Below are 20532 nucleotides of genomic sequence, written 5' to 3' on the forward strand. Positions count from 1 at the left end.
CTGGGTGCTATGCTTATCATACAGCGATACTTAAGTTGAAATACTAACTCACAAACATTGCTTAATAGAATGCCAGTCTGATCTTCATGGTTTCCACCGCTGTAATCATACAGTCCACCAGCAGAGCAGCGTGTTGGGAGAGGGTTTCTGTACCCATCTAAAGAGGCACTACACTACAGTGCTAATACTTCCATTCATTAGCACTCGGACACTTTAACAGCAGAGAGCTGATTTTAATTAGGCCTGGGGCAGAGACTTGGAATACTCTCACACAGTAATTAGAATGAACTGCTTAATTATGCAACTACATCGTCCGTATGAGGTGTTTGGAAGAATATATGTATAAAATTGCACTAAAACCATCCTTAACAATGAATTAGCACTCAAAAGCAGTTTTCCTTATAGTCAGATACAGGCTTCACTGAACTATTTAACACAATTCTGAGGTTCAAAATAGCACCTGTTTTCATCCAGATGTATCTGCTATTGTTAGAAACAGCTATGAATTGTAGCATATAAGGAGGAAGCATGGCTCTAAAGAATATTACCTGTTTATTTCCTATTTATTTATTATCCGTAAACTCAAGGGAGTTAATTAATGAGTTCAGTAAAATGATATTTGATGACAATTTTAATTACTATTTAAAATGTATTTGCCATTAAGGGTTCTTTGGCTTATAACTGTGTGGAACAGAGGGTTTCTCTTTCAGAGAGGCTCCAGGCAGAACTTTTATAGGAAGCTAAGAACCTGTTACTATAAAAAAGAACCCTTGAAGAACCATTTTTTTCTAAGGCTGTAGGGAATACTAATACGAGATTGGGTCAAATGAAAAGCTTAAAAGTGCAACATAAATTAGAATTGAATCGATTTTTTTCTAGAGAAATTCAGACACCTGTTAAGTGCTGGAACATTTGCACTGAACGAAATGGAGATTATGTAGACAAATTAGACATTTTTGTAACACCTATTTGTAATGCAATGCAATATAAAACAATGCAAAAAAAAAATTAAGGATTTCATTTCACTCACTCTCGTGATATCAAAGTATCACAATAGTAACAGCATTTTGATAAAAAAAAAAATCTTGGTTACGAAATGAAGCTTAAAACAAACAAGAAAATTCAGCATTCAAATAGTTACATTTTATTTAACTAAAATCAATTCAATTAATTAAATTTTTTTAAATGGTCCACTTGAAAAGTCTCTTTTTTTATCTGCACCCATTTTTACCTTATGTAAATGCACAAATTTGCATCTGCTCAAATACAGACAGTATTTTGAGATGAGTGAACTGGAGTACTTAAAAAAGAAAAGAAAAAAGAGCTCTCCTATCATATGTGTTCATTGCACATTAAGAAGATTAAGGAGATAAACATATTAATTGAAAAACATTGACTACCATTTTATTTTCCACACAAATGCACATGTTGGAAGTTAAATAATTATGTTTGAGGCATTCTGGCCTGGCATACTGAGCCATAGATGGTGCAGCTGGCTAGCCAATATACATTACTTTGAACCTAGGAATGAAAAAAATAATAATAATAATTCAAAAAGAGTAGATAGTACTTTAAGCAATTTGCTCTGTCATTTCAAGTTTCACTATTAGGGTTCAAATTCTGAAGGTGCCTTTATATTTCTTTATATTTAAATATTAATTTCAACTTAATTTACTTTTCTAAGACTGTCATAAATCATGTCATTAGTACTTAAGCTAGTGTGTGTTAGATAAAATCATAGTCTAAATGCATAAAAATAAATATATATTGTTACCCTCAATTTTTCTGAAAGTAGATCCATTTTTGGAGGGATTTATAAAGCACCTTCAAAAATGTTGGGCTCGTTGTTGTTTCGTCTTTGAATATTTATACCCTGAGTGTAAGGAAAAAAAAGTATCATGTTTTTAAAACTATCTTGCTACTACTATTCTCTAACACTTTCCAGTGCTACATTCTTTTCCCTTCTTTTTCAACTAGCTGCAGTTACAGCATTACAGCACCTCACTGCACTGTGCTGTCACTTGATCTGACAAATTCATAGCTGATCTCAGAAATCTTTCACCTAATAATCAATTCTAATTACGTTCCTATAGGAAATATCTCTGAATCCCCAGAACATACATATAACCTGCTTTGCCAATCAACTGTGCAGTGCTCAGATTGCATTATGCCTCAGAATTCAGTGTCACTTTGAATAAAAGCTTCTGCTCTAAAAATAAATGTACATGTCAATATTCTATAGGCCCTGAGGTTTCATTGAACGGGCTTCCTGTCACACAAACGGCTTTTGTCTCTGAGGGTTTCGGCCTTCACATACAGTCTGCAGTGTCTATTACTAAATATGGGAATAATATACGTGGAAGCAATACATCAGAGGCTGAATGGGAAATAAATACCTTACATAGTATACATAGTATAATAAAATAAGACAAATAAATACTGTAATAAAATACATAGAAATGCTGCAAACCATGCCCAGACTAGAGAAATGTCGCTTCTACTACACCATCTCCAGAATCTCCTTTCTAGTGCATCTTCAGAGAATTCCAAATTTTCTAGAAATTTGGCTGGGAATTCGAACCTGTTTTAGACTTCTGAAGGCAGCATCTGCACAGACACATGGTGTGACCAGAGCTGCTGGCCAAAAGCAGAGAACAATATCATTATGTGCATGTGGGCCTGCATAAATCTACATAAACTCTTTTGATCATCTAAAAAAAAAATCGAAAAATTATTGCAACATATGAGTGGCTTTTCAAAATTCTTTGAAAACAAAACCAGCAACTTGCTTCATCTTGCATGGCCAAGATGACAAATAAATGTGTGAGGTGTACAGGTAGAAACTTCAAATATCATATTCATCCTAGTCTTTAAAACATCAAAATATCATGTTTTGGGAATATACTTAAAAGCTACACTTATGCAGGCTTTTTATTTTTTTTTTTAAATCTTATAAATTTCAATTAAAATGAAAAGTTAAAGCAGAGGTTATTGTGTATTCAGCAGAATACACACAGTGAGACTGACAAATACTTACTTTGAGTTGAGGTCATTTATACACATGCATTCAGCCAGATGACTAAATCCTTATAATAAATAGACAAATTAATTTTTGACAAGCTACGGCCATGTGTTTTTATTAAAAAGCAAATAAAACCATCATCAATTAATTATTATATACATAGAAATTTAGAGCAGTGTGGCCTGGAATATGAGAGGGGTGAAGCTTCAGGCACTTGACAAGTAGGCCACCTAGTGGTTCATTTGGAAACTCTCTCTCTGTCACAGAGGAAAGTGTTCAGGAAGACTTCACAGGTATGATAGTGTTTTTTCTCCAGTTTCATGTTAACTAACTGTTAAAATGCAAAATACTGTCATGGGGTGTATGAGCTATAGCAAAAGCTTGTGTGATATATCTAATATAAATAAAATATCTACTGCTACATTAGATATTTATAGGCCTAGTGGAATTTCAGCCTGGTGTTGTGGTAAACTTTGGTCAGATTTGAATAAGGGAGTTGTGTCTGTTGTGTGCAGAGAAGAATGATATAGTTTTTAATTGTCCTGGGATGTGGGTAAATACCAAAAATTGTGTGAAAAATTGTGTGAAGACCATGCTATATTACATGTAATATGTTATTTAGTATGGTAGCATATCTCTCCAGTCCTGTCTTCTTCTTCTTCTTTTTTTTTGATTTGTCCTTTAGACATGCAGTGCAAATCCCCAACAAACTGAATGGTGGAAAGCACTTGAGGAAAGAGTGTATCTACCACCTGTCCTCTATTAAGCTCCTCTCTAGGCCTGCTCTTTACTTTAGAGCTCATCCTTGTGGAAAAGCTTTACAGCAGTGTGTTAACAGTATCCTACTGAACAGACGTTTCATCAGTTCTCAACACAGCCTTCTCGACTTCCCGTCGCACCACTTCTCCTTGGAGGAATCCTCTTCTCCTTGTTCAGGGCTTTTCCTTTACTTTAACATCTCACGTTTAGTTTCAGTTTATCATATGACCCACGTCAGACGGGCGGAAGACTCGAGTCAGGAGCAGGAGGTCTCCAAAACCAGAAGGCAGTGCAAACTTTTGCATTTTTTTTCCTTTTTCAGAAGTGCTCAGATTTGGCATAACTCTTTAGAAATGTAAGCAGATGATGTGAATTGCAACTCAGCTGAAAAATCTAATCTTTGCCAGCTAGTTAATTTCCAGCATCCTTATTCATTTTGTAAACTGATCAAGAAATGATTGAGATTTTCTAATTGCCTTGTGGTTGTTAGTTTCTTTAAAACAACTTCTCTATGATGTAACTCAACTGGACAGAAAAAAATGGATTTTTTTTTAAGAACAGTCTTTGGTTTGCTACATTCAAATGAAATGTATTATATGAAATTTACTCTTCTATCTACATGTTATCTCTAGTCAGCAAGGTGTTTCTATGTAGCTTGTCTTAACACCACGTTTTTTTTTTTTCGTTTTCTTTAATGAAGCCGAACTGTTGAAAGTTACTCTGTAAGGGTTCTCGGCTCTAGTCCTGGAGGCCTGCTGCCCTGCACATTTTTCCTAATACACCTGAGTCACCTTATGGCTCATGAGTTGAATAAGACGTAGAGGAAATTTGTAGAAACTGTAGACTGGAGCACAGAGTGCATCCACTTTTAGATTTGATTCACCAGCTTTGTGTCTTTGTATCATTTACAGCTATTATTAGGGCCAGATAAAAATAATACTTTTAAAACAAAATACCACTAGAAGAAAAATGTAAACCTAGAAGTTAGACACAATACAAAAACAAGAGACAAGCAAAAGTTAAGCAACTTTTTTATGTCATACATAAGACCGCTTGAATATAGTACAAAGGGTTTGTCCATTTTTGCCTCTCAGTAACATTTTACTTTACACAGAAAGTCCTGATCGTACAATCTGTGGATAAAAGGTACTTATCCTTCTGTCATGCTGTTCAGCTCTGCAGTGCACACCAGATGTCCTGGAACCAAAGGGAGGAGAAGTGGAGACTCTAAAGTGGGCGTGGAGGCCTGGGGGCCGGGGATCGGGGCAGGGAGGGGAAAGCCGCAGTGGGGCTTTGCGCTCGTCCTGGGGTAGTCGCAGTTATGGGACTCGGAGTGAAGAGCCGATGTTTATCGAGGATGCGCGGTTCGGACTGTTGAAAAAGACCGCTGTGCACTTTGCTACATGCACCTCCAGCAATAGCCTACATTCAGTTTTCACATGGACCCATTTATTGAAGCGTGTGCCAAATTAACACAACAAAAATATCTCCTGTACTAGGCATACATAATCTCTTATGTATACGAATATATGAAAACACTGCCGTCATTCGGATTTGTAGACACACATCCACACACTATACCCTGTCTATTATATTTAAGGTATGAAGATCTACTCTCCTGTTAGATTTAAACCCTAGAGTTTTGCATTTGTACTGGCATTGTCAACTACTTTGGGCTGGAAGCACTGATACCCATTTGACTACCACAGAGTTCCACTGCATGGTCACCAAGCTGACTTAAATGTACTCAAAATACCATTAGGAAAAAAGTAGTGAGTTCTAAACTTCCTTTATTTAAAAAAATATAAATATGTACATAAATTCTATTTCAGCTATTAAAATGGGGTCACAAAGTAAACACCTGAAGCCTGGGTTTTTCATGGACTCCTCCCATTAGCTGTCCTTTGCTGCTGGCCAAGAACAAGAACCCTATAGGACCATTTACCTTGTATTTATAGGCATCAATCACACTCACATGGAGAGAGCAAGAGAGGGAGCGTGAAAGCAGGACGGGGTATGAAGATACCTTCAGCGAAAGAGTGAAAAAGGAAAAGTAAGAGCGATAGGGAGACGACTTTAGTAGACCAGGCTGTGCTCACACATATCAACCCCAGCTCCTGAGCCACCAAGAGCCCAAGCTGGAAAAACTCTTTGATCTGAGCTTGTGAAGGTTGGATCTGAACTCACACATTGCTTGCTGAGCAGGCAGGGGCTGCACATTTTGCTCGGTGCACTTTCTGCACAGTTTGTTCATGAGAGCACGGTGCTGTACACTTAAGGCAGTGGAACCCAGATAATGAGGCACCTCAGTAATAGGCGTCTAACTGGATTACGCAGCGCACCGCTTCTCCTTGTCCTCACGTCGAGTTGCTCAGTGGCCACCCTGGAGCTCTGGAACCCGCAGAGCAGCCAACGGCACGGGCATCGACCCTCCCTCCACCTCACAGAATGAAGCAAAACTAAAATCTACAACACAAGAGTTGTGTTTCAGTTGTTTTACACTGTTTTCCTGTTTCAAAAAGGAAAAAAAATGGATACTGTTCGGGATCCAGCTCTCAGTAAATATGCCGCATTAACAACAGTTCCAGTTTCAATAAAGCAATAGATACAGCCATTTTACTGACATTTAAAAAAAATCTGATACACCTTGTTTCAAAGTGCACAACTGCTACATTATTGGTTACAGACATCTATGTGCTATAAAAAAACTGCTTTGGTACAATAAATTATCAAAAGGGAAAATAAACTCTCCTAAAATTCACAGCATAATTGTGAGGCAAAATAAGCAGTCACACAAACGTCTGCATGTTAAGATTTCCAGGGTGAAAAAAAAAATGTGCAGAGGCTCCAAAGTAAATTACATGCTGAAAAACAACAAAATTAAAATGAAGCAAAGAAGAGAAAGCAAGAAAAAAGCAGTAAGGGACACGGTAATAGCTGTTTCCATTCAACTTGCAATACTACTTCTGTGAATTCACAAGGCCAGCAAAAAAAAAAAAACAAACAAAACAAAACAAAAAAACTAAATAAATTTAAAACAAAACAAAACAAAAAAAAAGACTCCCAAATAGTAGATTTCTAGATAAGGAAGGCCTCGAATAACCATTCTCATACTCTGTTTCCTATTTATCATGTGTAAAGACTTATGTGTATTCCAGATTTTAAAAAATACAGGAAAGCTATTTTCCCCAGTTTAAGGGTAAATGTCCAGCTTCTCTTCATTCAGTGCGTGATAAGGCCATTTTTCAAACGTGCTGTCCACCGCTGCCCAGTACCAGGCTCCTGCCTGCTCCACTGCCCACTCTAGAGCTCGCCACCAAACAGAAACACCAGCAAACACTGCTGCTCTGGGACACACACAGCCCGGGAGCGAGCCGCAAAACCGCACCCTCTATGGGAGAGACACCCCACACTCTGCCTTTTAAAGGAGACACTCGCAAGACTGCGCCCTCTACACAGCATGCCTGCTCTCTCTAGTGCTGCTGTTCTGCTAAACTCAAATCAGAGAATTGCACATGAAGAAAAAACATCCAACAAACAAGCCTGCTGAAAAAAGGAAACAAATAAAATGGCAGTTGAAAGAGTAACCGTTGGTGAAGATTTTTTGTTTGTAAAACACATTGCATTTCTGGTGACTACAGGCAGAGAAACGTCCATCTCCAAGACCACCGGACCTTCTCCCAGACCTTAAATGGAAACCTAATTTCATGGCTGCCAGGAAGGTGCATATGTTAATACTCAATTTAAAAAGAGCCGAGTGAAAAGGAATAAATGTATGATTATATCATTTTTTTTAATAATAAAATGAAATTCAGTTGAAAAACGTTCCAAGCCAAAAAAAAAAAAACAAACAAAAAAAACAAAAAAACAAAACGGTAACTGACTGAAACAGAGGCCTCCAGCAAGTGAGCAGAGAGGAGTTTTGAGCGCACATGCGGCGTCAGTCGTCATCTCCCTTCTCTTTTACAGCAGCTTTTTAATCTCTATGCACTTTTTCGAAAAAAACACCAGCGTTTTTTTTAAAAACCACACACACAGAGGGGGGAAAAAAGCGGTCCTCTCAGCGTAGTCAGGAGCTGGCCACCGAGCTCTGCTGCACGCATACACCAGCCATGGGCGAGTCCTCACGGTCCAGGCCCTGGCGCAGGCCCATATGAGTCTCGGCTATGTAGCCCGAGTTCGTAGAGAGTGGGTATGCAGCGTGTCCGGCCGTGCCCGTTTCCTGGCGGGGGTTGGAAAAGGCGTGCCCGTAGCCTAGGCCCAGTGGGAGCGGGCGACTCTGGTAGGCCTGGTGGGGGTGGTGATGGTGGTGGTTGCCTGTAGACGACGAGGACGTAGATGAGGACGAGGCCGAGGAAGACAGCGAGGTCATGGACAGGTGGCCATGCGACACCTCCATGGAGTCCTGCGTGGAGGCGCCGCTGTGTGAGGGCGAGTAGATGCGAGGGCGTGGGCGTGCCGGGCCTTGCCCGTGCTGGCCGTGATGGGCATGGGGATGGTGGTGATGGTGATGAGAGCTGTGTGGGTGAAGGGGTTTGGGCTGGTGGGGAGGCAAGTGGAACGTGGTCTCTTGGACTGGATGAGTCTCTCCGGCTGCCTGCTGGAGCCCATCTCCGCCCACCCAACCCAGAGAGGGCCCGAACGCCTGCCTCGCCTGAGACACACAGCAAATTAAATAAATTGGAGCATCAAGAGATAACTGGAACTGGTCTAACAGCACAGGAACAGAAGCCTTTATCTTGACATGATAATCAAGTAATTATACACACTTGTATCTGTCTCTTAATATCTGTTTTGTGCACAAGATTTTAAAGAATTTTTAAATCCAAGAGGCTTCAACATTGCAACTTAAAGTGGAACATCATCTTTACAGCCCAACTGCCTTACTATTACTAGACTCAGTATCAAGTCATTAATTGATTTCAATTGATTTTATATCCGTAATGAGAGTCTGCATTCATGACCATGATTACTGAATCTGAGTAAGAAGTATGTGCTTGTATGTTTGTACCTGAGGGCAGAGGTTGTGGCAGTCCATGCCTACTGCAGCACTGAAATGGCCTCCACTTAGCCGATGCTGATGGGTGGGATCAGAGCGGGCACGCCCACTGGTGCTCGTTCCAGAAGAACCTCCTGCAAATGAATTAAAAAAAAAAAACAAAAAAAAACCCACACATTTTATTTAGCTTAATGTGGAATCTACTACACTCCTAAAAAGTCTATGACAAATTAGATAATGCATATAATAGATACAAATGAGATATTGTCGAATGTGGCCTTGACGTTCTTTCAGCTCTAGAAACACTGAGACTGACAAGGCACTAGAGGCTGTCAGTGACACGTGGATCCTATTGCATGCTTTACAGGCTAGACAATACATCCTTACTAGTTTTGATTCACTGAAGTCTTCAAACACACTAAAGTGAAAAAATGATGGTTAATGTCAGAGTCGGTGTCAAAGAAGAAAGATAACACACTGACAGTAGCAGTATAACACACTGTCAATAATATCAACTGCAAGAGTTGTCATATCAGACAATGACAGCAAAGAGCAACTGTGTTGGATAGAGATACGAAACAGAAGAATCAGACAGACACAGGCAGCAAAGGCAAAAGCATGAGTCCATGACAGTAGACAGAATCATATATAGTGCCAATGTCTTTTGTTAGGCTACATAGGATTTTTGTCCTTGCCTATCTTAAGTTCCCGGTCAGACTGTGGGTTCAGAGTGCAGGCTCTGCCATTTAGGAGTCAGATTTGACAGTCATATTATAGGCATTTGACATGTTACTGTCCCAGTAAAAGCCTAATCATACGAGTGTGAGGTCTGTAGTGGTGTACCTGAGCTGGAGGAGGTGCTGGAGGTGGTTCCAGAGGATTGAGACTGCTCCAGTGCCGGGCTTGTGGACACGCTGCTGCTGGTGTTGGTGCCCTCGTCGGCTGTCTTCTTGAAGAAGCTGTGCTGCAGCGCATAGTATGGTTGGATGCGGCTCTTCGGGTCATAGTCCAGCATCCGCAAGATCAGGTCCTTGAATTTCAGATAGTCAGCAACGGCATGGCCTGACTCACCCGCTCTTCGGCCGCCTGGCCCCCCGGCCTCCACACCCAGAATATTGTGCAGTTTACGTGAGCCTGCCGGCTTATACTACAAAAAGAGGTGAAGGGATCAGTATTATTCAAAAACACAAACAACACTTAGCAAAATAAAACTGAGTTGTGTAATTGGGAAGCACCAGTGATATCAGGAACAGATCAGAAGTCATTGTAGCTATGCATTTCTCATTTGTTTGAAAGCCTCTGATGCTACAGCCAGGTAAAATGATTCATGATATGGATTTGTTGTTGATATGCACTTTTTCTTCAAATATGAGAAAATACTTGATGGGAAACACACCCTTTTCCCATCTTTGGTCTTCTTTGCACACCACGTGCTATCAGACATCTTCTCAAAGAACTTCCTTGCTTTTGGCGCCTGGTCCAGTATATGACTGGGAGGGACCCCCAAAACTTCCACTATTTTATTCATTTGGTCCACCTGTCAAAAAAAGTCACACAGAAATCATATATAAGAATAAAGGACAAAACTAGCAAGTCTAGAACCACTTTCATTTCCTTCATTATGAGAAACTGCAAGATGACATTCCTCACTAATAAAACAGAAAATAATCTCTTAATTCCTATGAACAATCACTTTCTTGTGCCAAGATAAGAACACATGCTTACTCGAAACTCACTTATAGTGGAAGTCTAAGTTCAGTTGTTTCTTTATAGGTTCTTTATAGAACACATTGATGAATTCTTTAGTCAAATGCATAGATACCACAATGAAACACTTAACTGTGTTGTTCCAGTTTTGATGAGTTGGATAAAACTACATTCTCCCATGTCTGTCTTCAATTCAATTTTATTTGTATAGCGCTTTTAACAATGGCCATTGTCACAAAACAGCTTTACAGAAATATATAAAATATATATTCAGGATATAAGTTTTGAACTTGCAAACTTATACATTTATCCCTAATGAGCAAGTCAGACACGAAGGTGGCAAGGAAAAACTCCCTGAGATGATATGAGGAAGAAACCTTGAGGGAACCAGACTCAAAAGTGAACTCTGGGTGACACCGAATAGTGCAATTATAAATAATTTCCTCCTATAACTGTGTATTACATGGTCAAAAAGTGCAACTGTGTACACAGGAAATTCATTATAACCGTCACATGAAGTCTATTTTGTTGAAGTTATCAACTGTTCACTGATGGAGACTTGAGTGCAAAACTGTTTGTGACAACTGCAGTCCTAAAGCTAGGACTTCATCAGTCTTCTCATCAGTCTTTTAATGACAATGTGTAGCTCTTGTAGTTTTATACAAGTGATTTTCAAGTAAATGGGTTTTCTGTTCTTTTCTCAGTATAAATGGTATGAACTCTGTAGATGCAATAGACAGAAATTAGTTTTAAAAAAACTGGAATTTTTTTTTTTTTTTTTTTTTGAGATGACAAGATAGCAACTTCACTGCATTACTATGTGAGTTAACCAAATGAAACCACACCAATCAAAAATACTACATGAAAAAGTATTAATGTGAACATGACATTAAGACATTAGTTTAAATCCCTTCTGCAGTGTCTACAGATAACACGCATGTTCTAATGAAGTGTACCTCATTGGCGCCGCTGAACAGAGGCTCTCCGGTGTGCATCTCCACCAGAATGCAGCCCAGTGACCACATATCTATAGCCAGGTCATATGGCATGCCCAGCAACACCTCAGGTGAGCGGTAGAAGCGGCTCTGAATATACTGGTATATCTGAGGTTATAGAAGAAGAAAGAAATTCAACATTAACTTAAATCAGAACAAGTAGTATGGGGAACATTTTAAAACTACCACCACTTTGCCCCACCCTTCTCCTTGCCTTCCTCAGTTTCCCCTCGTCCATTCAAGTTTACCCTTTAATTCAGATCATTATTAAGCATGTCAGCACTAGCCAAATGCAAACTGGTCAAAGCATAAATAAATACATAATTTCAAAAAACCCCAGGAATTAAATGAAATAAGTGCCTATCAGGCGCTGTCCACACACCCGTTGTCCCAGTTGGCAGGAACTGCCAAAGTCGACGATCTTGATGGCTGATCGCTTGGGGTTGCAGAGCAGGATGTTCTCAGGCTTGAGGTCACAGTGGATGATGCTGAGCTCAGGCGTGGCCAAGAAGAGCAGTGCCGTGCACAGCTGCTGCGCAAACTTCCGCGTCAGGTTCAGTGATACCCCGCGGAAATTTGTGTTGCGAAGCAAGTCATACAGGTTGTAGGACAGCATCTCGAACACCAGACAGAGGTGGTTCCGAAACATGAAGTGTCGCTTTAGGTGAACTAAGAACATGGAACAATGGAGGGATATGGATGTCAATATCATGAGCATAAATATATTATACAGAAAATTCAGACTTCAAACAAACTCTATAAATTCTAGATATGTCCACATTTTGTCTGAAGTCTCAAACAACAAATGGTTTAAAAATATTTATACTTGGTGACCAAACCTTTTTGTGCACTAGCACAAATTTTCACCACAAACACTAGATGGCACCATCAGCCATCAAAAAGATTAGCTAGGCTGGTATTCTTTTGCCTACAATAAAACAGTAGTCAGTGATTGTATCTAATACGGTAGTCAGTTACAGTCTGCCACCTCAAACTGCATATTCTCAGCATGGTTTAAATGACACCTATAATAATGACAATCATTACCTATGTAGTACTTCATCTCTGTATCATGCTTGTTCATGAGCTCCAGGAGCCGTACTTCGATCTGTGCTTGGTTCAGAAAAGCCTTTTTATTCTTTATGATCTTAATGGCAACCCACTCCTGCTCCAAGCGGTCATAGGCCTTCACAACCTGCCAGCAGGGGGAGACAAATATAAATGTCAGTGAATGTTGGTTTATGACCATGCAAAATTTGTCTATTCAGTACTGTTCAATACTGTCTGACATTGCACAGTGTATGATAGGTGACAGACTCACCTGTCCAAAGGAGCCTTTGCCTATTAATGAATCAATTTCATAGCGATCCAACCATTTCTCGCCATTTTTAACAATGTAGTCGAAGTTGTCGTCGTCATAACCGTCATTGTAGATTTTCCTCTCCTTCTTATTACTAGAGTCTTCCCCTTGGCCCTGTTGATGCCGCCGCTTCTTTTTTGCATAGTAAACCTGAAGGCAGGAAACATGGATATCAGCAACTAATCAAGGTCTAGATCTTCACAATTCAGTAGTTTTTTGAAAAATGAACACACCCATACAACATTAGCTTTAATATATGCCTTTGAGTGAGTAGTGTAGGAGAGTTCCCTCACCTCATTGATGTGTTTGTAAGTTTTGATCAATTCAATGGAGAGCTTTCTTAAGGGGGCTGTGGCTGGATCCCGAAAGCACTGGGGGATCCGCCTTTGTAACATCACCACATCAGCAGTCACCTGATCAAACACATACGCACAAAGACAGATACACTTATCATACTATCATTGCTTGTGTTGAAGAAAAAAGAAAAAAAAAAAAAAAGTTAAAGGTAGTTCAAAATTGGTTAAAGGCAGTTTGTAATTTGACAACTTTTGAAAAGCTTGACACTGTTAAAATATATCTACATCACAGGGGAAGTGCAGAATTAGAAACCTGGCCTAAGTGCAGTGAATGTGGATCATATTAAGCTATACATAAATACATTATTGTAGAACCATGCATCATGGGTAAGAGCACATCAGAGTGGTAGAGGCCTGATGTACGTGGCGTGTCTGTGTACCTGGGCGGCGTTGAGCTGCGGGGCCTGTGGGCCGTAGGGCAGCACGGGGGCCGGCGCGTCAGCGCTTGCCTGGTGGCCGTCACTGAATGGCGGGTGAGAATGGGGCGTCTGCGCAGCCATCTGCACATCTGCCGCATTGAACGAAAACGAGGGAGCAAGCCGGACAGACGAGGGTTTGCATGCTGAGGTCTCTCCTCCTGTAATATCACACGCATTACAGAATCAGGATAATGGAGTCAAAATTCAAGTCAGTACAATGATATTAAGTACTAACAACACTATTACAATACTGAAACACACCAACAGACATTCAGATATCATCAGCATGGTTTTAATCACAGAGGCATACAATGCCTCAATAATGATGGAGGAAAAAACTGGTGCTTGTTTTCTTTTCCATTTATTAACTTTAAGATACAATCTGAGTCTTACGCCTTAAGTACAACCAGAGTTTTATGATAGATGTGACTACAAAAAAAAAAGCCCAAAACAAACAAAAAAAAAAGGAAATATGCTTAAGCCTACAGGCTTTAACACAGGGTTCTCACCTTAACCACAGTCCTGAAGAACACCTGCATGTTTTGGGTATTCCCTCCTACTCTAATAACCATCTCTTCTGCCTATAATTCAGTCCTTCATGACCTGCATAACAGCAGGGAAAATGGCAAACCAAACGCTATCGCTACATCAACATAGTATGGGTTTGTGGCAACCCAAACAAGAGGCATAGAGCCCAGTTAGTGCCCTCTAGAGGTAAAATGATGAGTAGGCAGCAGGCTGCTATTGTCATCTCTCATAACTCTTCACTTGAAACAGACCAAAGACACACTACATCACAACATAATTGAACATGTTATGTGCCAAATGCCAGGAAGGTCTAATATGTTCTTTCGCGAGATCAGTCTGCCTCCGTAACTACAGATCAGGTTACAGTACATCCAAAAAAGCACAGACCTAAAACAGGAGCGTGCGTTCATGCTTTTGTCACAAGAATACGCCCAGCATTTGCTTCAGTCCCTCAAAAGCACATCCAATACACATTTTTATTTATTTATTTTTGTATTCATAGACATTAATGTTTGATACAAAAAACCCTAATAAAGGAGTTGGGGGGAAGGATTCAATAAATAAATAAATATATATATATAAATAAATAAAATATACATACACACACATATGACTACATGATTCATGTAATTAATAATGCATTTTCTCTTTGTCAGCAATTATATCTAAATTTGTTTAAATTAAATTAATTGAATATTAACTGTTAAATTGTTAAGAGTTCAGCATCCTTGAACCACTCTTTATATCTTATCGTGACCGCTACTTCCAATGTATACCAAAGTGGGCAGGAGTTCTGTAAAAATTACAGACCTGCTGTTTAATGCCACTTTGGGACATTTCATTGCCAATTTTAAAAGATATACATATAACATTTATTATATATGAATGTAAAGTTATGTCCACCAAGTTCAAGTATTACTGCTGGAGATGGCAATGAGGCTAAATACATACATAAGTACATACATACAAGCAAATATGAGCTTTCTTACAGAAATCTGCGATCAATACCCACGTTTCATGGCCGTTTTGTGCCCAGTCACCTGCATATGGGACTTCATAGAGTTAAACATGAAGTGAGCATGAGTTAACGGATCTCTGAGCTGTATGAACTGTAGACTTATGGGACTTTCCCATACATGGAACTCATATATATATATATATATATATATATATATATATATATATATATATATATATATATATATATATATATATATATATATATCAACATGATGGCAAAATAATAGACAAAAACAAATCTACAGTTAAAAAAAAAAACTTTTACATGTTAAATTCAACCAATATTAATCAGCTGCATCCAATCAGAATTCATAATTATTATTAAAAATATTTAAAAACATATCTATATATAGACACATTTTAAAAGTTAGGATACCTGCAATATCTCGGAAAGCAAATAGATGCGATCATTTTCTATACTCTAAGGATCTAACGTTACCGTGATAAAGTTTGTACAAACATGTAGCCTAGGCTGAATGTAAATCAAGAAACAACATGGGATGTTTGCTTACATAAGACCGATACAGTATTGCACACTGACATGTTCAGCATATAAAGTTCATCTTCAAAATTTGTGCATAATTTTGTATTCTTCATATGAACAGCATAATCAGTAGCTTCTACAACAAAAGTCACACACTCTCATCCGCACACTCTTTTGCCAGGTGCCATTGTATAACATGAGGGAGAGAACAAGCGCAACTGGAGCGATGCGCAAGTGTGTGTGTGTGTGTGTGTGTGTGTGTGTATGACTCAGCTGGTTCTCTATCACTCTCCAAACCGAAGAGCTCAACAACAGTACCACAGGATCTATACTTGGAACGAACACACACACACCCTTCCAGTGATGTTACAGAACTACACTTCCCATCTCTCCAACACACACACACACACACACACACACACAAACACACACACACGCCCATAGCTCGAACCATCCTCCAGCATCCCTACAGTATTACATTATTGAAGCACACTGTACCAGACAAATGAGATGGCGTGGCCATACACGCTCACACGTTAACAGCCCCCTTGCATTCAGAGATTTTATATTTGATGAACCTCTTTATTAAACCTTACAATATGGTTTTTTTTCCCCTGAACTGAATATTGTTTAGAAGAAGAAGCAGAAGTGGACAGAATGAGCTGTGCGCGTGGCTGCATTTCAGCTGAGCGCACGGGGATTCGGCGAGGAATCACGCAAAGCAAACAATGAAACAAAACAAGAACTTCACCGACTGCCTGTTGTCGGTCTGTAGCAATCTGATTTCGCCTGCTCGATTTAACATAGCCACACACTCTGGCGTGCGTTGTCAAGAGCGGCATTTTGAAACATTGAACGTGTCTGCAGTGAAAGGGAATTGTGCAGATCATTAAGTCCTCATTTATCACCGTCTCTCACCAGGCAGTCACAATGCACCAGAAGCACACTGGCAACCGGCGCCTCTCAACCCCCAGCAACAGTGCCTCATTAGCATAGCCTACCACCAGGAAGACGGAGCGCCATTGGCTGCCGCGCAGGAGTGGGAGCCAATCGGGAAAGCGTATGCAAATAACCCACTTTTGTTGCTAGGGCAAAGCGCCGGCGCACCAACCAATAGGAAAACGGGTAACAGGCATGAAATTGCATTGCACTTTGACACATTTCCCAGCACAGTTTAACACAGTATTTGCTGACAGAAAAGCTCACGGGTTAGGAACCCGGAATCAGTTTCTCCGAGAAAGGAACTCGGGATAGCTGACCCTGGAGACAGGAGCAGAAAATGTGCGGCAGCTGCCAGGAGGGAGCATGGCCTATATTTTTAAACATTTATAGTTGAGGAGTGTGTTTGCCCTAAATAGAGAACTTCATGCAAAGCTGATTTACTCTTCTGGTAGGAATGACCCCCTGATCACAAATAAGTAACACTCGCAGTTCTTCTACTAATCAAAGAGACATTTCTGGTCTGATAGGCTGGATGGTCTCCAGGAGATTTTTAAATAATGCTCAGGAAGTCCAGCATGGCTAAGGCTGCATCTCTGAATGCCTCCACAGCAAACAACATAGCACACTGAGTGGCACAGATTCATCTGAGCACAAGAAACCTGGCATCATGTTCCTAACAACTCTCCCAAGCACCAACACACACTTATAATAAAAGGCTGGCAAATACATGCTCAGCTTTGGGCGTACAAAAGAAAACCTCTTTTCTAGACTCAGTATAAACCCCTGAGGAGCCCGGTGTGATTACACAGATCACAATCACACATGGATCTGATCCCGTTCTACAGACACAAACTTAACTTAATCTGAGTGGTCATAAAGTCCTTTCACTATCTTTCTACTGCATATTTCTCTGTGCCTAATAACAAAGGCAAGGCAAATACGCACAGATGCTCCTAACAAACCCATCCCAATATTAGCAACCAAGATGCCTTGAAACGGACCAAAAGGGAAAAAAAAATGGCTAACCTGTATGCATCGTCCTCTGGCAAATCTCATATCATCCTGGCAGAGGAGTCCATCTGCAAACCACAGTTCACTACAACAGAAAAATAGAGAACATTAGTAAATAGCAATATTTCCCTCTAATTCCCTCTAGGGAGGCTTTTTCACAGCAGCATACAAAAGGCCTAACTCATGGTTTCCTACTAAAGATGGGAGTTTCAAGACTTACTTTAGAGAAAATTAATTTAAAAAAAAAATATATATATATATAATAATCCAGGTTACCTGAACCAACTTTGAAGTTGTATATATGGGAGAAAAGCCCTGGTGCCTCAGCAGGGTCTTTCAAGGGTCGATGTTCGGATTTCTCTTCAACTTGCACGATCATTGGTGTGGATCTGCAAGGAATTTGAGGAATATGAACCGGCCATTTATTAAGCCAGCTAAAATATAATATTAGTAGTACTAAGGAATGATTTAGAAGTAGTTAGAACAAGATGTGCATTTGTGGAACTGGAGAAATTTTTCCAAGAATGCCAGTTTGCATGTGCACTTCATATCTAACTTTCTACACAGCAAGCCTGAGTTAGTTAGGGAAGAGTTGTGTTATGCAACCAATATAAGCGTTATGCAATAGACATTAACCCTATATCCCAGTAGGAATATAATGTCTTACACTGGACATTGGCTATTTTAAGGCTTTCTATGCAAAGCAACTGTTATATACTTAGCAGACAAAACTTGACATGTATGAAAACAAGGAATGTCTGGGAGCACTTGCTAAACATATCAGCATCTCAGAAGTGTTTCAGATTAGCTGGAGTGTATAATATGGAGATGATGAGGGATCAGTAATGTAATGACTCACACTAATCATTTACAGACCTCCACTTTGATGTATGCATTGATCCAGATGTAAACAAAAACACAGGAGATCTAACAAGGAGTCTGGTCATAAAGTACAACAAGGACAACATTAAGTCCTAAACACTCGTTCAGCTACGTTTATCAGGCACTAACATGATCATCATCCATCATCTTAACTGAACCAAGGCACAATTTAAATGGACTACCTGCTGCACACAGATGGTCAGTTAGCCAAGCAACGGCGTTTACTCCTGAAACATCGCATCATGCACATAGTTCGCATAGTTCACACTCCTTAACAGTTAATACACACGCACAGGGTAGTTATAACCACCTAGCCATGCCGATTTATAAGTTACTGTATACGTATAAAAGATTAACGCTCAAAATACCCCGAGATTTGGCCAGCACAGAATGGGCAAGGTTGTTAACGCTAGCCTGCAACCACTAAACTCAAAACTCCCTTTAACTTTGCCATGTTACAGTCTATCTTACCGCATTAATATCTTCACCAGCTAGGTGCCTATAGGATTAGACGAGTTGCTGAAATGATTACTGACCTGATTCGTGTTTGTGGCTGGAAATGTATGAGCGCGTCAGTGTACCGTGAGTGCACTGTGTTCAGGAAAGCTGTCACACAGGTAGCATGACTAGCTCCGGCTAAAAAAACCCGCTTCAGCTAGTGCGCTAGCTAACTAACTTAGCCAGGTTGCTAAGTGCCGCGCTCAAAAGGCTAACGCGAATAAGACCGACAACTTCAACCTCAGCGACGACGAACCTGTGTTATTCTTCCTCCATTTCACTCCTCACGACAGTTAGGTCCATTAAACAAAGTCAAACTCTATGACTTGCTAAATGTTACAATTAGCTGGCTATTTTTCAGCTTGCTAACGTTAGCTAGCTAATGAACGTTACCAACACCTCGGCCTGCGAAAAAAAAAATTAACACTCCAAACCATTCCATCTGTATTAATACAAACGTGTACGACATACATCCTGGTGGTGTTGCGCTAAATTGTAATTTGGAAATAAGCTCGCGCAATACCGACAAACACAAACAGATCGAAGAGTTATTGATCCGCCCGGTAGCGAAATCTTAGCAAAAAACCCATTAGCTCTCTGCTTCTTCTCAATGTATCGGAATCAGTGAGCTACCCCAGCTTGCTAACATCCTTTAGCTCCTCATCACTCATGCAGCACAACTTACCTTGTTGCTACGTGTCCCTCTGTGGATGAGAGAAAAAAATATCCTTATACGTTTAAAATACGATCCCCGCGAAGAATCCGCTATCTTCTTTTACAATCCTGTATATTAATTGTTCGATGAAGCTTCAACCCTGAGTCGTCTGACTTTGTGTCAACTCCTTTCCAAATCAACAGCGCCTCTCCGTCAACACAAACTTATCCGATCAGAAATACAGCTACATTTTGACCCTCGTCGAGAAGGCATTGGCTGTCAGTGACGCGCGTCGCGTAATAACGTTACAAGACACACGGATTTCAAACTCATAATGACCGAAAATAACATATTAACCGACGGCGAGCTAGCTGCGTCTCTTGGGGGAGATCTCATCATCATCCAGCTACTTCTTCCTTTTTTGTGTAAATTTTACAAAATGGCGCGCGTTCCAAACCTGCGCAGCGGACCGGCCCGGCGGACCTCAGACATGACCAACCGCTTCAGCCGCTCTAATCGAACTACCCTCCTCTACTTCATTCCCAATAAAACGCAGTGTGGATTCGCTCGATATTTCAAACGGATTGATAGATTCGAGTCGATTAATATCCACAACGGCAATCAGACCTCAAATGTTTCACGGAAGAAAAAGTAAGGAACAAAATGGAAGCCGAGTAAGAACGTTACCATGACGACTGTCAATCAAACCGTGAAGTTCCCGGATGACCTCATGACGTAGACACGTTCCTGGAGTTGCCGTAGAAACTGCCAATCAATTTTACATTTCGAAGGGCGTGGCTAAATTTAAGAATACGTTCATCAGGGCAACCGGTAGTTTTTAGGGCAAACAGTTGATACAAATTTTATCATCTTATAAAAGCAGCTGTGGATCTTA

General features: G+C 40.1%; 1 protein-coding gene across 3 annotated transcripts; it reads right to left on the reverse strand.

The window, feature by feature from the left end:
• Positions 1–4795: 4795 nt before the first annotated feature.
• Positions 4796–20346, reverse strand: dyrk1aa (dual-specificity tyrosine-(Y)-phosphorylation regulated kinase 1A, a). Of its 3 annotated transcripts, none has more exons than XM_034312460.2 (13): positions 20325–20346; positions 17879–17991; positions 17618–17687; positions 13579–13775; positions 13136–13255; positions 12804–12992; positions 12530–12677; positions 11865–12151; positions 11444–11590; positions 10177–10317; positions 9624–9927; positions 8793–8914; positions 4796–8435 (listed from the first exon to the last, which is right to left on the reverse strand). In XM_034312460.2, exons 3-13 carry the CDS (start codon positions 17625–17627, stop codon positions 7851–7853), a joined length of 2250 nt encoding a protein of 749 aa, XP_034168351.1. In that variant the 5' UTR covers positions 17628–17687; positions 17879–17991; positions 20325–20346; the 3' UTR covers positions 4796–7850. The 3 variants fall into 3 exon arrangements, with proteins under 3 accessions (XP_034168351.1, XP_026797604.2, XP_034168352.1); XM_026941803.3 differs by lacking the exon at positions 20325–20346 and adding an exon at positions 19668–20318; XM_034312461.2 differs by lacking the exon at positions 20325–20346 and adding an exon at positions 19021–19639.
• Between the last annotated feature and the right edge of the window lie 186 nt (positions 20347–20532).

The sequence above is a fragment of the Pangasianodon hypophthalmus genome, chromosome 17 (genome assembly GCF_027358585.1).
Source record: "Pangasianodon hypophthalmus isolate fPanHyp1 chromosome 17, fPanHyp1.pri, whole genome shotgun sequence".
In the NCBI taxonomy this organism is placed as follows: Eukaryota; Metazoa; Chordata; class Actinopteri; order Siluriformes; family Pangasiidae; genus Pangasianodon; species Pangasianodon hypophthalmus.

What these genes read in the sequence shown, in the direction of transcription:
- dyrk1aa (XM_034312460.2), bottom strand. An exon ending in CGCAGCTCAACGCCGCCCAG is followed by an intron (nt 13,256 to 13,578) that starts GTACACAGACAC and finishes GTGTTTGATCAG; the next exon opens with GTGACTGCTGATGTGGTGAT. An exon ending in GCCACAACCTCTGCCCTCAG is followed by an intron (nt 8,436 to 8,792) that starts GTACAAACATAC and finishes TGTGTGTCTCAG; the next exon opens with GCGAGGCAGGCGTTCGGGCC.